The sequence below is a fragment of the Geotrypetes seraphini genome, chromosome 5 (genome assembly GCF_902459505.1).
Source record: "Geotrypetes seraphini chromosome 5, aGeoSer1.1, whole genome shotgun sequence".
NCBI lineage: Eukaryota > Metazoa > Chordata > Amphibia > Gymnophiona > Dermophiidae > Geotrypetes > Geotrypetes seraphini.
In genome coordinates this window covers 13,728,336-13,745,195 of record NC_047088.1, presented here as the reverse complement: position 1 = coordinate 13,745,195, position 16,860 = coordinate 13,728,336, and the positions used below count along the sequence as shown (strand labels likewise).

At 45.0% G+C, this 16,860-nt stretch overlaps 1 protein-coding gene across 2 annotated transcripts in view; it reads right to left on the bottom strand.

Moving 5' to 3' along the window:
- The window catches only part of LOC117360676 (vascular endothelial growth factor receptor kdr-like), a 333,742-nt gene that overhangs the window by 27,677 nt on the left and 289,205 nt on the right, over nucleotides 1-16,860 (bottom strand). For both annotated transcript variants that reach the window (XM_033944848.1, XM_033944847.1), the window contains exons 27-28: nucleotides 11,696-11,829; nucleotides 6,955-7,033 (exon numbers count right to left, since the gene is read on the bottom strand). In XM_033944848.1, coding sequence (XP_033800739.1) covers nucleotides 6,955-7,033; nucleotides 11,696-11,829 — 213 coding nt within the window. The remainder of the gene's footprint in view (nucleotides 1-6,954; nucleotides 7,034-11,695; nucleotides 11,830-16,860) is intronic.

Below are 16,860 nucleotides of genomic sequence, written 5' to 3'. Positions count from 1 at the left end.
GAAATTCTATTTTACAAATATTTGTATTTTTTTTTTTACTCTATTATTGCATTTCGCTGATTGTCCAGCTCTTTTTAGTGTAAACCGCCTAGAACTTTTGGTTGGGGGTGTTAGAATTTTGGTATACCCCTATATGACACTAAGGGCTCCTTTAACGAAGCTGCGTTAGCGGCTTTAGCGCACGCGATGTTTAATCTCGCACTAACCCCTGAGCTAGCCAAAAAACTACCGCCTGCTCAAGAGGAGGCGGTAGCAGCTAGCGCGTCCGGCGGTTTAGCGTGCGCTATTACGCACATTAAACCGCCTCCGCCGCTTCGTAAAAGGAGCCCTAAGGTCTTTCCTCCATTTTTGGGAATATATTTCACGTCACTCTTTCTCTTTATACAGTGCTGGGGATATTTTGGATGTTATAACGTTAGAGTGAGTTTTGGGGCTTCCCTACTCGGCTTTTGTTTTGCGCCTTAATTTCACTGACATGTGGTAGGTGCTGTTTTCGACGGAGCCTACCAATTTTGGGTACCATTTATAGAATCAGGCCCTTTGGGGGATATTTTATAAACGTCCTTCCAGAGCCTAAGGGCTCCTTTTATCAAGCCGCGCTTGCGGTTTGATGCACGTAATAGCACGCGTCAAACCGCCGGCCGTGCTAGCCGCTAACGCCTGCCTTGAGCAGGCGGTGGTTTTTTGGACAGCGCGTGATTAAAAGTCCCGCGCGCTAACCCCGCCAGCCCTAAGTTAATTGAGCCCTACGTTAATTGAGAAATGCCATTTAAAACGGCGACAAATGGTACAAATAAAGTGCCTAAATAAGAGGCGCTCTAAGGTGCTTAACGCCATTAAACAAAATATTGATACAATCCTAGACGAGGAAAACCTACGTGATCCCCACCAGCACGGATTCACCCAGGGCAGATCCTGCCAATCTAACCTAATCAGCTTTTTCGACTGGGTTACTAGACAATTGGATGCCGGAGAATCATTGGATGTGGTATATCTAGACTTCAGTAAAGCTTTTGATAGCGTCCCACACAGAAGGTTATTGAACAAGCTGAAGTCGATAGGATTAGGGGACACTCTAACTACATGGATTGAGGATTGGCTGAGTGGTAGACTTCAGAGGGTGGTGGTAAACGGTACCCCGTCCAAAATGTCAGGCGTGATCAGTGGAGTGCCGCAGGGGTCGGTCTTGGGCCCGATTCTATTCAACCTATTCATAAGAGATATGACCCAAGGACTTAGAGGAAGGGTATCACTGTTCGCCGACGACGCCAAACTTTGCAACATAGTAGGTAAAAACACCATGCCTGATAATATGACACAGGATCTACTGCTGCTGGAACGGTGGTCAGCAACATGGCAGCTAGGCTTCAATGCTAAAAAGTGTAAGGTAATGCACCTGGGAAAGAAAAACCCGCACAGAACTTACATACTAAATGGTGAGACCTTGGCCAGGACCACGACGGAACGAGATCTAGGGGTGATCATTAGTGATAACATGAAGGTTGCAAATCAAGTGGAGAAAGCTACCTCCAAGGCAAGGCAAATGATGGGTTGTATTCGTAGAGGTTTTGTCAGCAGGAGACCTGAAGTTATGATGCCGCTGTACAGGACCATGGTGAGGCCTCACTTGGAGTACTGCGTTCAATTCTGGAGACCTCACTACCGGAAGGATGTGCAGAGAATCGAGTCGGTTCAGCGAATGGCCACAAAGATGGTCTGGGGGCTCAAAGATCTCACGTATGAAGAAAGACTGAATAAACTGAGACTGTACTCACTTGAGGAACGAAGAGAGAGGGGTGATATGATTGAAACGTTTAAGTACATCACGGGCCGTATCGAGTCGGAAGAAGATATCTTCTACCTCATGGGACCCTCGAACACCAGGGGGCATCCGCTGAAAATCAGGGGAGGGAAGTTCCATAGCGACTCCAGAAAATACTTCTTCACTGAAAGAGTGGTGGATCATTGGAACAAACTCCCACTGCAGGTGATTGAGGCCAACAGCGTGTCGGACTTTAAGAGAAGGTGGGATATTCACAGGGGATCCCCAGGGGAGTGAAATCAGAGGGCGGGTATTTGGAGTGGGCAGACTTGGTGGGCTATAGCCCTTTTCTGCCGTCTTTTTCTATGTTTCTATGTTTCTATTATGGGCTTGGCTAACGCCGGAAGTGGCGTTAGGCCCCATAAAATGCTTATGCAGCCACTATATACGGCATAGATAGGTGCCAGAAGTGTAGGCCTGGAAAACCCTGGCTTACATTTTCGGTGCCTTTCGCAGTTCTCCATACGGCGCTGTCGCATGATTGACATGCGATCAGCGGCCACCAATATCGGCACCCTATAGAGAATCTGACGCTTTGGGCCTGGGCTCAGACCCAGGCCTGCACCTACCAGATATAAAATGGGAGAAGAAAGGCATTGCCTGAGAGGTTTGAGGAAGGAAAGAATTTCATTAAAATAAACCAAAAATAAAACGGAAGAGAAAACCTGTCTGCAGCAGGGTGCGAACAGTTCTGAGGAAGAACTGGCTTGCACGAGGTTCCAGGGGCCTGTGAGAGGTGAGCTGCAGGACGCAGAACTGATCAAAGGCTCCTGTCAGGTTTCAAAGGCCTTTCACTTGCGTAGCCATTCACAGAAGAATGCTGTCTCACTTGCACACAGGTTTTCTTTGCTTTTCTCTCATAGCAATGTCAGTGAAAGTTGAGTTGTTGGTAAATGAAATAAAAAGCAACTCCAGGCTCTTTCAGACAAGGTTTCATACAAAACCTCACATTTCTAGAAAGCCAGAGTGGGACCAGCTTCTGGTTTTGATCAATTTAAAGATCAAACAGGATAGGATTCATCCTATTTTCCTCTGGCTGAAATCACGTCAGGACGTGGAAGCGATTGGCATTCTGTGCCATGTATTTGGAGGAAACGTTACCGGAACGGGGTTTAAGAACTGAAAAGCCATCAGATGGGAACACTCTACAAACAAGAAGGCATTAAAGTCTGGTTGGCCATGTTCCCCCACGTCTTCCTTAGGCTCAGATGGCTTCAGGGACATCATTGGCTCTAGGGATGGCCCATAATGGCCTTGTCTAAGGTGAACACACAACCTTGCTCTTTAACCATCAAGGGCCATAAAAGTAGAAATAGCCATCTTCCCACTGTCCATGGAACTGAGTTCACCACCTCGATGTCCTTCTCTGATGCATGAGATATCTGAACTCAATACCCAGTGCTCTACCCTTCATTATGTTATATTATATTAATCTGTTTTTTTAAATTCTGCCTTTACCTATTCAGTTCAATGTTGGATTGCATTACCACATCACCAAAGCATACCTAGACTCACACTGGCTACCAATAAAAGCAAGATCCCAGTTCAAATTCTACTGTCTACTATACAAAGTAATACATGGAACAGCACCCAGCTACCTAAACAACAGACTACACCGTAACCTCTCACACAGATCAAGGAGAACCCAGAGCCTATTCACTCACCCCCCTCTCAAAGGAACACGACGAAAGAAACTATATGACAGCCTTTTAGCGACACAGGCAGCAAAGATCGATACTACCATCACCAATCTACTGACCAAATCAACAGACATTAAAGCATTCCGAAAAGAAATCAAAACTCATCTCTTCAAAAAACACTTCCCATCATCATAACCTCACAAAAGTATTAGAAAATGCTCTCATGACTACCCTAACACCACCACCAGCAACACCCGAATCCGGACAGTATTATCTCTATTCGTCTAAACTGCAGAATCCGGACAATATTATCTCTATTCGTCTAAACAACCTATCACTATCTACTATCTACTACCAATCTATCCTGGAAAAGTCCAGAACAACAATTGTAACTTAACGCATTCTTGATTATATGTACTGCAATGCTACTGGAAATGTCCAGTCTTCTAACTTGTAATCCGCTTAGAACCGCAAGGCACAAGCGGAATAGAAATCACTAATGTAATGTAATGTAATAAGAGGTTGGGCCAGTTACCCAAGAAGTTACAATGTTAGTACAGGTAGATCAGTACAACTATTAATACAGTTAGGTCATGGTTACAAATACATAGTTACAAGTAGGTCATCGTTAGCTCTTTGTTTTGTCCCCGGAGTTGCATTAGACAGTTTAGAAATGGGCTTTTACAACTGCCATTCAGTTACTTCAGGGTTGGCTCCCTGTCTTGGTAGAGAAATGCTTTTAAAAGTTTTTGGAACCTGAGATAGTGGTCACAAAACCGTAGTGTAAGTGGTAGTTGGTTCCAGCATTTTGCTAATTGATATTGGATGGATAAGGTGATTTGCCTGGTAGACTTTATTTTTTGCATGCTGGGAATTTTAAGTGGAAAAGATTTCTGGGGGAATTTCTGTTGGAGACACCCTGGAGTAGGACGGCCAGCTCTGTTAGATAGTCGGGGGCATTCTCTCTCAGGATCTTACAGGCGGTGATGCCTAATTTAAATTTGATCCTTGTGGTTATGGGCAGCCAATGTAGTTTCATATAGTAGGACTGTAGGTGTTCTGATTTCCATAGTTCATATATGAGTCTTACTGCTGCATTTTGAACTAATTGTGGATGCAATAGCAACGTTTTAGAGCAAAGAACTAGTGTTATATTACAGTAGTCTAGTCCAGATTGGATTAGGGATTAAAATTCAGAAAGCCTCAGTTTTAAAACTATTTTCTGAAAGATCTTAGCTTTCTCATCACAAGGAAAGATTGTTTCATTATGGAATGTACGTGGCTCTTCATGGATGGGTGGTTATTAATTTCTACTCCTAGGATTCGGGATTGTAGTTCTAATGGAAAGTCTGCGTCGTCTACTGTAACTCTTGGATTGTAGCATGGATCATTAAGGGGTACATCCAAGGAAGAGCACCAAAATGTAGGCGCTGGAATGATGGCTGCTAAGTGTGAATTCGATAATAGGGGTTCTGCACTGAGCTGCCATTATACAATACCCCAAACCCCTCATTGAGCTAAGTTATGATTCTATTAATCATGCATAAGTGATGTTCTGACAAGTATAAAACAAGTATAAGAAGAAAAGAGAAAATCCTATACTTTATATCATTTCAAGGACTGTAACAATCTTTATTAACTAACATCCTGGCTTGAAGTGTGATCTCTACAGAAACAGTTGCAATGACTGGGAGGTAAACTCTGTTCCCATTCTAGGGGGGGTGCGTTCCCCCCTTGTTGAGTTTCACATTTCTGAGCAACTTAAAACATATTGATTACACTTCATAGACGGGTTCGTGTTGAATGCGAAGTCAATTCATATATTATTTATCAAAGCAATTTCTGACTTCTTCTAGTTTTCACTAGTGACATCCCCGCCATCTCAAAAGGAAAATTATACAATACTAGCCAGAAATTGTCCAGAGTTCTGTGCCATTTCAAAGACTGGTGCCTGTTGGCAGTTAGGCCCTGATTCTATAAATGGCACCCAAATCAGTAGGCACCTAGGGAATTGGTTTCTACCGCATTTCAATGAAATTTAGGCACCATTTGTAAAATCATGCCTACCGGCGCTAAAATAATAACATAAGAATTGCCGCTGCTGGGTCAGACCAGTGGTCTATCGTGCCCAGCAGTCCACTCACGCGGCGGCCCTAACTGAGACTAGCAGACCAGTACCCTAACTGAGACTAGCCCTACCTGCGTACGTTCCAGTTCAGCGGGAACTCGTCTAACTTTGTCTTGAATCCCTGGAGGGTGTTTTCCCCTATGACAGACTCCGGAAGAGCGTTCCAGTTTTCTACCACTCTCTGGGTGAAGAAGAACTTCCTTACATTTGTACGGAATCTATCCCCCTTCAACCTTAGAGAGTGCCCTCTCGTTCTCTCTATCTTGGAGAGGGTGAACAACCTGTCCTTATCTACTTTGTCTTGAGTCCCTGGAGGGTGTTTCCCCCTATAACAGACTCCGGAAGAGCGTTCCAGTTTTCTACCACTCTCTGGGTGCAGAAGAACTTCCTTACATTGTACAGAATCTATCCCCTTTTAACTTTAGAGAGTGTCCTCTCGTTCTCTCTACCTTGGAGAGGGTGAACAACCTGTTTTATCTACTAAGTCTATTCCCTTCAGTAACTTGAATGTTTCGATCATGTCCCCTCTCAATCTCCTCTGTTCGAGGGAGAAGAGAAGTTAGACACCAGGAAGAATCTATATAACTTAGGTGCTGGTATATCAGGCCAGGGTTTTCCTACTGGCGAATGCTGTGAGTATCTCAGATTAATGAGACTTGCCCTCTATCTTTAAACTGTTTCATTATACCTTGTGAGTACCGCCAGTGATAGCACGGTTGCTGAGCTGGAACACGTTTCTTTTGGTGGTGATGATGGTGGGGTTTTAGAAATCATAATGCCCGTCATTCGTAAAGCTAAATTAAAATGCGTCATGAAAACCTGCAGTCTTGAAAGAAATTATTTACCGAAACCGAAGAGAAGACTGCAGAGATGATGTACATGGTCCAAGTTTTTAACCTGAAGAGAACCATTCTTTGGATACAAATGATTTATTGACTTTGATTAAAGACTTGGCATTTTTTGCACATCATCTCTTCAGTCTGGTAAAAGCGGATAGCGTAGCAGGTTTTAAGAAAGGTTTGGACAGGTTCCTGGAGGAAAAGTCTATAGTCTGTTATTGAGAAAGACATGGGGGAAGCCTCTGCTTGTCCTGGATCGGTAACATGGAATGTTGCTACTCTTTGGGGTTCTGGAATCTTTTGTTACTCTTTGGGATTCCAGTATCTTGTTACTCTCTGAGATTCCGGAATCTTGCTATTCTTTGAGATTCTGTATGGAATGTTGCTACTCCTTGGGTTTTGGCCAGGTACTAATGACCTGAATTGGCCACTGTGAGAACGGGTTTCTGGGCTTGATGGACCATTGGTCTGACCCAGTAAGGCTATTCTTAAGTTCTCTTTGGTTTGCCGTAAGGAATTATTTACCTCATGCAGTGCTTCCTCCTTTCCCACTGGCACCTCGTCAAATGTCTTCACGCTCAGAGGTCGCATCTTGATCTTATTTCTACAAGAGAAGCAAAGGGCATTACTTCTTCACTGCTGTTTCTACATGAGATGCCCTTGCTGTGAGTTTCTCATTCGTGTGTCTCGCAAGAAGACAGAGTGATGCAGGGTAAGAAAACGAGCAAAGGGAACTGGATTCCTTGGACTCTTGAATGAAAAACTTCATTAGGAATCACAACTGTCAGGTCTGAAAGAAGTTCTACCCTTGGATCTCAACAGAGCGAACATTCAGGTATGTTTACCCACAGTCTCCGAATGTGTGCTCTAGGAAAACCTGTTCATGGTTTTGGACTCACACTGACTCCCAATGCAAGCACGAATATTATTGAAATTTTACTGTCTGTTACACAAAGTCCTAAATGGTGTTGCCCACACATACCTGAACAAACTCTTCATCTGGAGCAACTCAACCATACCAAGAAAAATTCAGACACCTTTTACTCACCCCCCCCCCATTCAAAGGCACTCTGCACAAAAAAAATAAACACACCTCCTAGCATTGCTCCAATCAGAGGCAGGCAGGCACCTGGAGCTGAGGGGAGGTGCAGGAAGAGGGATTACAACTGGGCCACCAGCTCCCGACAGAAGTTACCTCAACTTAAGCCGTGCTGGATTCAGAGCAAGAAAGAGGACCTGGGTCTGCCTCTGCCTAGGTACCAAACTGGACCTGAAATTACCTGCTCAGACACAGCAAATGAAAGTAGTTCTGAACAGAATGAAGTAGAAATGGACTCAGAGTCTGAGGTTATGGAATTTTCTAGCAATGGAGTAGGCTAAGATTCCATGGAAATGTAAGGGGCTGAAGACTTGCTTTTTGAAAGACTGTGGAATTGTTGAGGGAAAAGGTCTACAGCCAGCAGTAGAGAGTTTGGCTTGAAGGAGAACCTGAAAGCTCTCTGGCAGCAGCTCCAGAAGGTAAAAGTTTCTTTACAAAAGCAGTACAAGAAGTTAAGTGAATCTATGCAGAGAGCAATAATGAAATGGTTGAGTTGCACCTCCCCTCAGCTCCATGTGCCTGCCTGCCTCTGATTGGAGCAGTGCTAGGAGGTGTGTCTGAGTTTTTCTTGGTCTGGTTGAGTTGCTCCAGATGAGGAATTTGTTCAGGTATGTGGGGGGCAACACCATTTAGGGCTTTGTGTCTATGCCCTAAGGAAATTGGGTCATTAGGGCATAGACAGGGGGTGGGTAAGCAAAGTGGGCAGACTTGATGGGCTGTAGCCCTTTTCTGCCGTCAACTTCTATGTTTCTAACCTGCAGGGTTCTTGGGCAGGTACACTCCATCAGAATTATTCAGGGAGGTCGAACCCGCTCCTCTGAGTAGTGCAGTAAAGGCTCAGAGGAAGTATTAGCATGTTTTGTTTGCTTGCTAGTGGAAAATGGTGGAGTTTATTGAAGCCACGTTCAACTAAGGAGCTGTTAATAAATCTGTGACGATGATGACATGTAGCTTCTTCCTATATCACAGCTCTTAAACTCTTCATAAACCTTATTAATTATAAATATCTAAATTATGTGCTCAGACCCTTCAACCAAAACTGTTTAGTGATAACACCAAACTATGGCTGCCGTTGGGACCATCATTGCCTTCCCTGTCCCTTTGCCACCCTCTGTTCACCTAACAAGTAAAACAAAATAGCTGATAAAATCACTTATCTTGAATGATGACCCGGGGGGGGGGGGGGTTGTTGATTATATTATTGGCAACCACAGATAAAGTAATAAAAGTGCTTGTGCTCAAAAGTGCTTTGAATGAAAATTGCGGAAAGCCATTTCACGAACCTCGCGCCCCCCCCCCCCCCCCCCGACTCGAGTTTCACACTCTTGCTCATGGCTTTTTCTATCTCTGAAGGCAAAGAAGTCCGGATCACAGGAGTTTATTGAAGGCCACCTTCACCACTTTGCTTGAGGCCTAAGAGAGAAGGCCTATGTTAAGCCACAGACTAGATTTTGAGGACTGTGAAAATTGAGGCCTGCTTCAAGAGCAGAGGAAGGGCAGAAGGAATAGAAACTGTGTAATTCCTGCCCAAGGAGTCATAAGCAGTGGCTTAGTAAAGCTATTTCCTAAAGAAGCTAATCACTTTGGGGGGGGTTTTTTTTTCTATTTTGTTTCCTGGCTGAGTTGTTGGGGCAAGTGCCCAAAAGGACTGGAAGCTTGAAGTCGAAAGCCAGAGAAACTAGGACCAGTGGAGGAGAATTGAGAGTAAAGGCGCCCCCAAGTGAAGATAAAAAGGTTTTCTAATGAAAATAACAGTTGTTTTCCTGCAAACACATTTGATTTACAGTTTGCAATAAAAATAATTCTTTGTTCTTAACAGAAGTGAAATGGAACTCTCTTTTTTCCCCTTTTCTTGTGCATACCAGTTTTATACTCCCTAGCCTCTAAGACTAACCGCTCAGCCTGATTTACCTGTGGTCAAACTCTAGGCTGGGCAGTTGCTTGGCCTATACCCGGGCACAGTATACAAATGCTAGAAGCCTAAACAAATAAAATAGGACAGTTAGAGTATTAGCATTGAATGATGAGGCAGATATAATAGGCATCTCGGAGACCTGATGAAAGGAGGACAATCAATGGGATACTGTGTTACCTGGGTACAAATTATATCGCAATGATACAGTAGATCAAATGGGGGGGGGGGGAATTGTGCTATATGTTAAAGAGGGAATTGAGACAAACAAAATAAACATTATGAGCAACACAGATAGCAGTGTGGAATCCATATGGATAGAAATTCCTTATGGGAAGGGAAGGACTATATGGGTGAGGTTATACTACCGTCCCCCTGGACAGAATGAACAAACAGATGAAGAAATGTTTTTGGAGATTAGGAAAGCAAGCAAATAATGGGTGAGTGGAGTTTTATTGAGACCAGTGAATGAACTTGGGCTTGTCTCATAACAGTGTATCCCAGTATGGTTACTGAGGTCTTTTTTTTCTCCACATATTGCTATAATTTAAGGGTTCAGTCTGCAGCAGGTAAGAGTATGTATTTTTGATGATATGTGTGACTTCAACTACCCCAACACTAACTGGATAAATGCTGTATCAGGGAGTGCTAGGGAGGTAAAAATTCCTAGACGTTACAAATGACAGCTTCTGGTCCAGGAACCGACAAGAGGGGGAGCTATTTTAGATTTGGTCCTTAGTGGAATGCAGGAATTAGTACGGGAGGTAACTGTGTTGGGCCCGCTGGGAAACAGTGATCATAACATGATCCAATTTGAGCTGACAACTGGAGTGACGTCGCTACAGAAACCTACTGTAACAGCATTTAATTTTTGCAAGGGCGACTAAGATAAAATGAGGAAAATTGTTAAAAAGAAGCTAAAAGGGTCTGTGGCAAAGGTCAGAAGTGTAAACCAGACGTGGATGTTGTTCAAAAATACCATCGAACTGCAGACCAGATGTATTCCACGTATTAACAAAGAAGAGAAAACAAGAGCTGGCATGGTTTACAGGCAAAGTGAAAGAGGCTATTACAGCCAAAAAAACATCCTTTAAAGAATGGAAAAAGTATCCCAATGAAGAAAACGAGAAGAGACATAAGCACTGGCAAGTTAGATGCAAAGTATTGATAAAGATAGCTAACCAAGAATATGAAGAACAACTTGCCAAAGAGGAAATCTGTGGGACCTTTGGATGATCAAGGATTAAAAGATGCACTCAGGGAGGATAAAGCCATAGCGAGAGACTGAATGAATTCTTTGCTTTGGTCTTTATGGAAGAAGAGGTAAGAAATCTATCTGAACTAGAAATGATTTTCAAGGGTGATAAGGTGGAGGAATTGAAAGAAATCTTGGTGAACCTAAGCCAAATTGATGTTAAAGAGTGATAAATCACCTGGACCGGATGGTATACATCCCAGGATATGAAATTGCTGATCTGCTGTTAGTGATCTGTAACCTATATGACTTCAAAATGTGCAAATGGTCTGGATTCTACTTTCATTATTATAACTTGTGTCCATTGAACAGACGCCTTAGCTCCACCACTCCACCGCTGTAAATGATTTTATACTGCAGGAAGCATAGTGTGGTGCTTCATCATTGGCTGTCTACTTCAACCCTTATTTTGTTATTGGCTGTCTACTTCAACCCTTATTTTGTTATTTTTAATTTTTTGTTCAATTTTTAATTCTTAAGTTATTAAATAATTTTTTTAAATTGTTGCATATATCTTCATTTCAAACTTTTAAGTTGTGGTAATACTTATCTCAGCCAAACCTGGGGAGTCAGACCCGACATGTTTCGCACAAAATCAGTGCTTTATCAAGGGTCTCCCAAGGTCGCCGCCGTCATCCGACTCCAATCTTAATATGAGCAAAAGGCCATTGTGACATCACTGCTGAGACTGGCTCTTAGGCATTGGTGGAAGGAGGCATTATGACATCACAATCTCAGCTCTGGAATGTTGCTACTCTTTGGGTTTCTGCCAGGTAACATAGTAACATAGGAAATGACGGCAGATAAAGACCTGAATGGCCCATCCAGTCTGCCCATTAGTTATACCAATTAAAAATGCTCCATGTGTACAACTTGTAAACCTTCTGTACACTCTTTAGTTACACAGAAGAAGGCAATTGTTGGACAAAACAGTTTACCCAGGTACCATCATTTTGCATTGCTAAACTCCAAATTTGCTTTCGTTTTTTTGGCTTATTACCCAATTTCCAGCAAGCTCCATCGACTCCATCGAACAATAGAATTTTTCAAGCTTTCTTCTGTGCCACCTTGTGTGGAGTTTGCATCACCATCGGGGGACAGAGCGGTGTTAAGTGGAATGTAGTCTTTACCCTCCTAGAAATGAAATAAAATGGACTCTGGTGACTTCAGTTCTCTTTGTTTGGAAAAGTTAAATAGCAATTTTAATACGTCATCATGTTCGCTGCATCACAGAATATACTAAGAAGGGAAATATCATTTTGTTTTATTCCAATGCAATTAAATGTGCTCTAGCTCAGCACCAAAAGTTTAGCACTGGAGAATAATTGAAGGAAATGTTTGATAAAGCTAACTAATGAGAACATCTTCTTGAATATTTTTATCTGTTCATCTCTTGGAGGGCTCTTTTTTAGAACCAGTATCTGAAGAACAGGGAAGCTGATTAATTTCAAAATTCTGCTTTATTCATTCAACGTCCGAAAATTATTCGTTCAATGCTCGCTAATTATGGTTGAGCGAGCACTCAGTGCGTAATTTTTGGACACTTAGACAAGAGCGCTCTATGTGTTGATATATTATACTAATTCCATCTTGCTGATGCAAAACTTCAAAGCGTGACCAATCATTCAGAAGACGCCTGATGCAGGCAATTTGAGCCGAAACATATACATGTTGAGTCCCTGAATGAATAAAGCGGAATTTTGAAATTAATCAGCTTGCCTGTTCTTCTGGCACATCGCTACTGTTTGTCTGCTTGGTTCTGATTCGTGGAGGTGTTTCTCCTGTTGTCTACGCCAGTGATTCCCAACCCTGTCCTGGAGGAACACCAGGCCAATCGGGTTTTCAGGCTAGCCCTAATGAATATGCATGAGAGAGATTTGCATATGATGGAAGTGATAGGCATGCAAATTTGCTTCATGCATATTCATTAGGGCTAGCCTGAAAACCCAATTGGCCTGGTGTTCCTCCAGGACAGGGTTGGGAACCACTGGTCTACGCTGTAATATTTAGGTCATATTGGCTAAATGTATGGATTACAATTCCATTTTGAGTGTTCTTTGCAGGAAGTGCTGGCAGATACCTTATGCTGATGGTAATTCTCATCTGTGTACTTTTTCAGCTTATGGACGGTGTGTGGGCATGATCTGAGTGAAACAAGAGTGGCCTGTTGTGGTATCTGTGGCATCATTTTGGGTCCCAGCATAGTCCTGAGCAGCAGCAGAGAGGTTCACCCCACATCTGGGCCTACTGATCACCATGGACACCTCAAAATAGGTCTTGGGGGGGGGGGGGGGGTAGGCTCTGAGAAGCTGAGAGATCAGACTACTGGGGGTGGGAAAAATCAGAGGGAGATGAGATGGAATGGATGAGGAGGGGATTGAACATGTGTATGTGTGTGTGTGTAGGCTTATCAGACATCCAGATTTCCCTGGATGGCTTTTCCAAAATTTGGCACTTTGTCCGTGTTTTGAAAAGCCTCTAGCAACGAGCGATGTCGGGACAGCATATGCGCATGCCCGGATGCAACAGGGCATGACTCGGGCAGAATGGGGTGGGCCTGGGGGTGAGGCCATGGGTCCATATTTTCGTTTACGAAAATCTGGTAACCCTATGTGTGTGTGTGTGTGGTGGTGGGGGGGGGTTCAATTCATCAGGGAGCAAATTAGAGAAGAAAGGATAGGTGTTCGTTATTGCAACTACACTTCTCCCTCCGTATTCGCTGTGATAGGGGATTAACAGAATCGCAAATACAGAAAAACCGCAAATAACTTTTTAGTATGTTATTCGCTGTTTTCTATTAAAAACCATCGTGAATATAGTGAAACCGCGAATAACATGGTGGGAGACCTGGTCTGTTCCTGAAGGAGGCAAAACGCAGTGAAGAAAGTGCTGGGAATTGGCAATTTTCTCTGTAAACGCTTGGAATTGGCGATTTCTCTATGCAAGCTGACGTAATTGGGGGGAAGAAGCCAGCAAGCTAAAAACCGTGAATAATCAAAAGTGCGAATGCTGAAACCGCGAATACGGAGGGAGAAGTGTATCTTTATTTATTTTTGTCTGTGCCCTCCCCCCCATGTTATGTGCGGTGACAGCACGGGCATTTCCGCACTATTGCAACGAATGCAACGCAGTGCCCATGTGGCTCATATGCCCTGTGCAGTAAATGCAAAACAGAAGCTGGGCACGTCTGCATTTACTGCAGTTGTTGCCCTTACCATGTGCTAATTGTTAAACCTAATGCACAGTAAGTGCAAAAACTTACCACGCTTTAGTAAAAAGACCCCAAAGAAATACATTTTAGAAATCCCAGTTCAATGGACAGAATGTCTACGGAAGTTTTATGTTTCCATGGAGTCACCCATCCAATATTATAGACTAGTCTTATAGCCCGTTACATTAACGGGTTCTAGAATATATGTGTGTGTGTCTCTCTTTATTTCTTTCTCTCTCTCTCCTTAGCCGCTTTCTTTCTTTCTGTCTTTCTTTTTCCTTGGCTGTCCATCACCACCCCTTGCCTGCTCCCCCTGTCCATTCTTCCTTCCTTTTACCTCCCCTGTGTCCACCACCATCCCTTCACTGCTCTCCTTATGCAGCAGCAGGCCTTCTCCCTTTGTATTACCTCCCCCCTGTCCATCAGCACCTCTTTCCTTCACATTCTCTCCTCCTCCATTTCCCTCCCTCCACACCAGTTCCCTATGCACCTGCCCCTGTCTTCTTTTCTTTCCCCCTTCCTCCCTCTGTCTGTCTGTCCAAAGCAGCATTCCCCCCCTCCATTTTTCTCCCCCCACACCAGTTCCCTGTGCACCTGCCCCTGTGTCTTCTTTTCTTTCTCCCTTCCTCCCTCTGTCTGTCTGTCCAAAGCAGCATTCCCCCCCTCCATTTTTCTCCCCCCACACCAGTTCCCTGTGCACCTGCCCCTGTGTCTTCTTTTCTTTCTCCCTTCCTCCCTCTGTCTGTCTGTCCAAAGCAGCATTCCCCCCCTCCATTTTTCTCCCCCCACACCAGTTCCCTGTGCACCGGCCCGCGTCTTTCTTCTTTTCTTTCTGTCTCCCTTCCTCCCTCTGTCTGTCTGTCCAAAGCAGCATTCCCACCCCCTTCCATTTCCCTCCCCCCACACCAGTTCCCTGTGCCTGCATTAGCGTTTCCTCTACCCCCTTTCCCTTCCCGCAGGCCCGACTACACATGGCGATTTAAGCAGCGTGTCAGCAGTCTTCACACGCTGCTTCGGGCCCTTCTACTGCCCTGATTTACTCTGGCACGTCCGGAGCAAATCAGGGCAGTAGAAGGGCCCGAAGCAGCGTGTGAAGACTGCTGACACGCTGCTTAAATCGCCAGTCCGGCCCACGGTAAGGGAAGAGGGGAGGGGCGGCAAATGAGTCGGGTCCCGGGCAGCGGAAAGTTGCTGGGCTCCTTGGTGGGGGCGCTGAGTGGCCGCGATCCCTCTCCTCCCAGACCCCCCCCCCCACGGAGGAACGGAGATCGGCGGTTACAGTCGCTGGCTTCGGCGTCTTCTATCCACTGCGGCAAACCCTAGCGGAAACAGGAAGTAGTCAGAGAGGGCGGCCCGCAGTGGACAGAAGACAGCAAAGCCAGGTGAAGACAGCATTTAAAAGCGGGTGAGCCGGCGAGAAGGAGGAGGTGGTGGTTTTGGCAGTGAGTGAGGGCGGGAGGGGGGAGTCACCGGCTGTGCCGTGCTTTCCCGATCTCAGTGGCGCTGCCGTTGGTGTCAGAGCTTGCCGCCTTTGTGAGGTAATACGCGCGCATGCGCACTCGTGCGGCCACATCCCGTCAGAAAAGAGATCAGGGAACACGTTTTGCTACTGCGCATGCGCGGGCTATCATTTTCTTATTTAAGATGCACTTACAGTACAATGATATGGGCTAATGAGCTCCAGGTTCGTTTTGTTTAATGAGCGGATATCATTAGAAATGGTCGGCATTTCCTCACGTGTAAGAATGAAACAGCACCTGTGGCTGGAAGCAAGATTTCCTGGTTGTTCTGAGTCATAGATCTTGCTCCTCGGTTCATAGACAACGGCGCGAAAGACAAAGGCGCGCCCGGACAATTGAGCGCAGCGCGGAGGCGCGTGCCGCTCAAAATTACTGTTTTTAGGGGCTCCGACGGGGGGTTTTGTTGGGGAACCCCCCCACTTGACTTAATAGACATCGCGCCGGCGTTATGGGGGGTTTGGGGGGGTTGTAACCCTCCACATTTTCCCTAAAAACAGGGAAAAAGTGAAGTTTTCAGTAAAATGTGGGGGGTTACAACCCCCCAAATCCCCCACAACGCCCCCACAACGAGGCGCGATCTGTATTAAGTAAAGTGGGGGGGGTTTCCCCCCCCACACCCCCGTCGGAGCCCTAAAAACAGTAATTTAGAGCGGTGCGCACCTCCGCGCTGCGCTCAATTGTCTGGGCGCGCCTTTGTCCCGGCGCGCTTTTGACCTGACACCTTGCTCCTCACCTGAAGACTTTAGGTGTGACGTCTCCCTTTCTAGTCTTTAAACATGCTCCCCCTAGAGGTGTTTACCTGATCATGCACAAAGGCTTCCTGCCCGGAAGCTGCATTAGTTAAACCAGTGTGTCGCAAACTTTTAAAGATGCTGGCACATTAATCGTGGCGCTGCGGCCGGAGGGCACTCAGATATGCGCAGATGTTGATGTGATGGAGCCAGTTGCATTCGGTTTGTTATAGAGAATGACACGGTGACAAAATTCATCACCGTTCCCGTCCCCGCGGATAACCGCGGGAAATAATCCCATGTCATTTTCTAGTATCTATTTCAACCTCAAGTCCTTCTACACCAGCATTCTTCAACGCAAAGCTTGAGGGTCAGTGGTTGTGGCCATTCATACTCTGATTCTTATCGGAGCCAAGGATAATGAAGCCATTGTGACATCACTGATGTGATTGGCTCTTAGGCACTGGTGGAATGAGGCATTATGACATCACAATATCTGCTCTGGATACCAGAGACTGTCATTCTGTAGTGTCTGTTTCAACCTTAGTCCTTCTACACCAGCATTCTTCAAAGCAAAGCTTGCGGGTCAGTGGTTGTGGCCATTCATACTCTGATTCTTCCCTCTCTCCTTAAAGAATGACATGAAGGTGGTTTCCCGCGGTTATCCGCGGGGATGCGAACGGTGATGAATTTTGTCACCGTG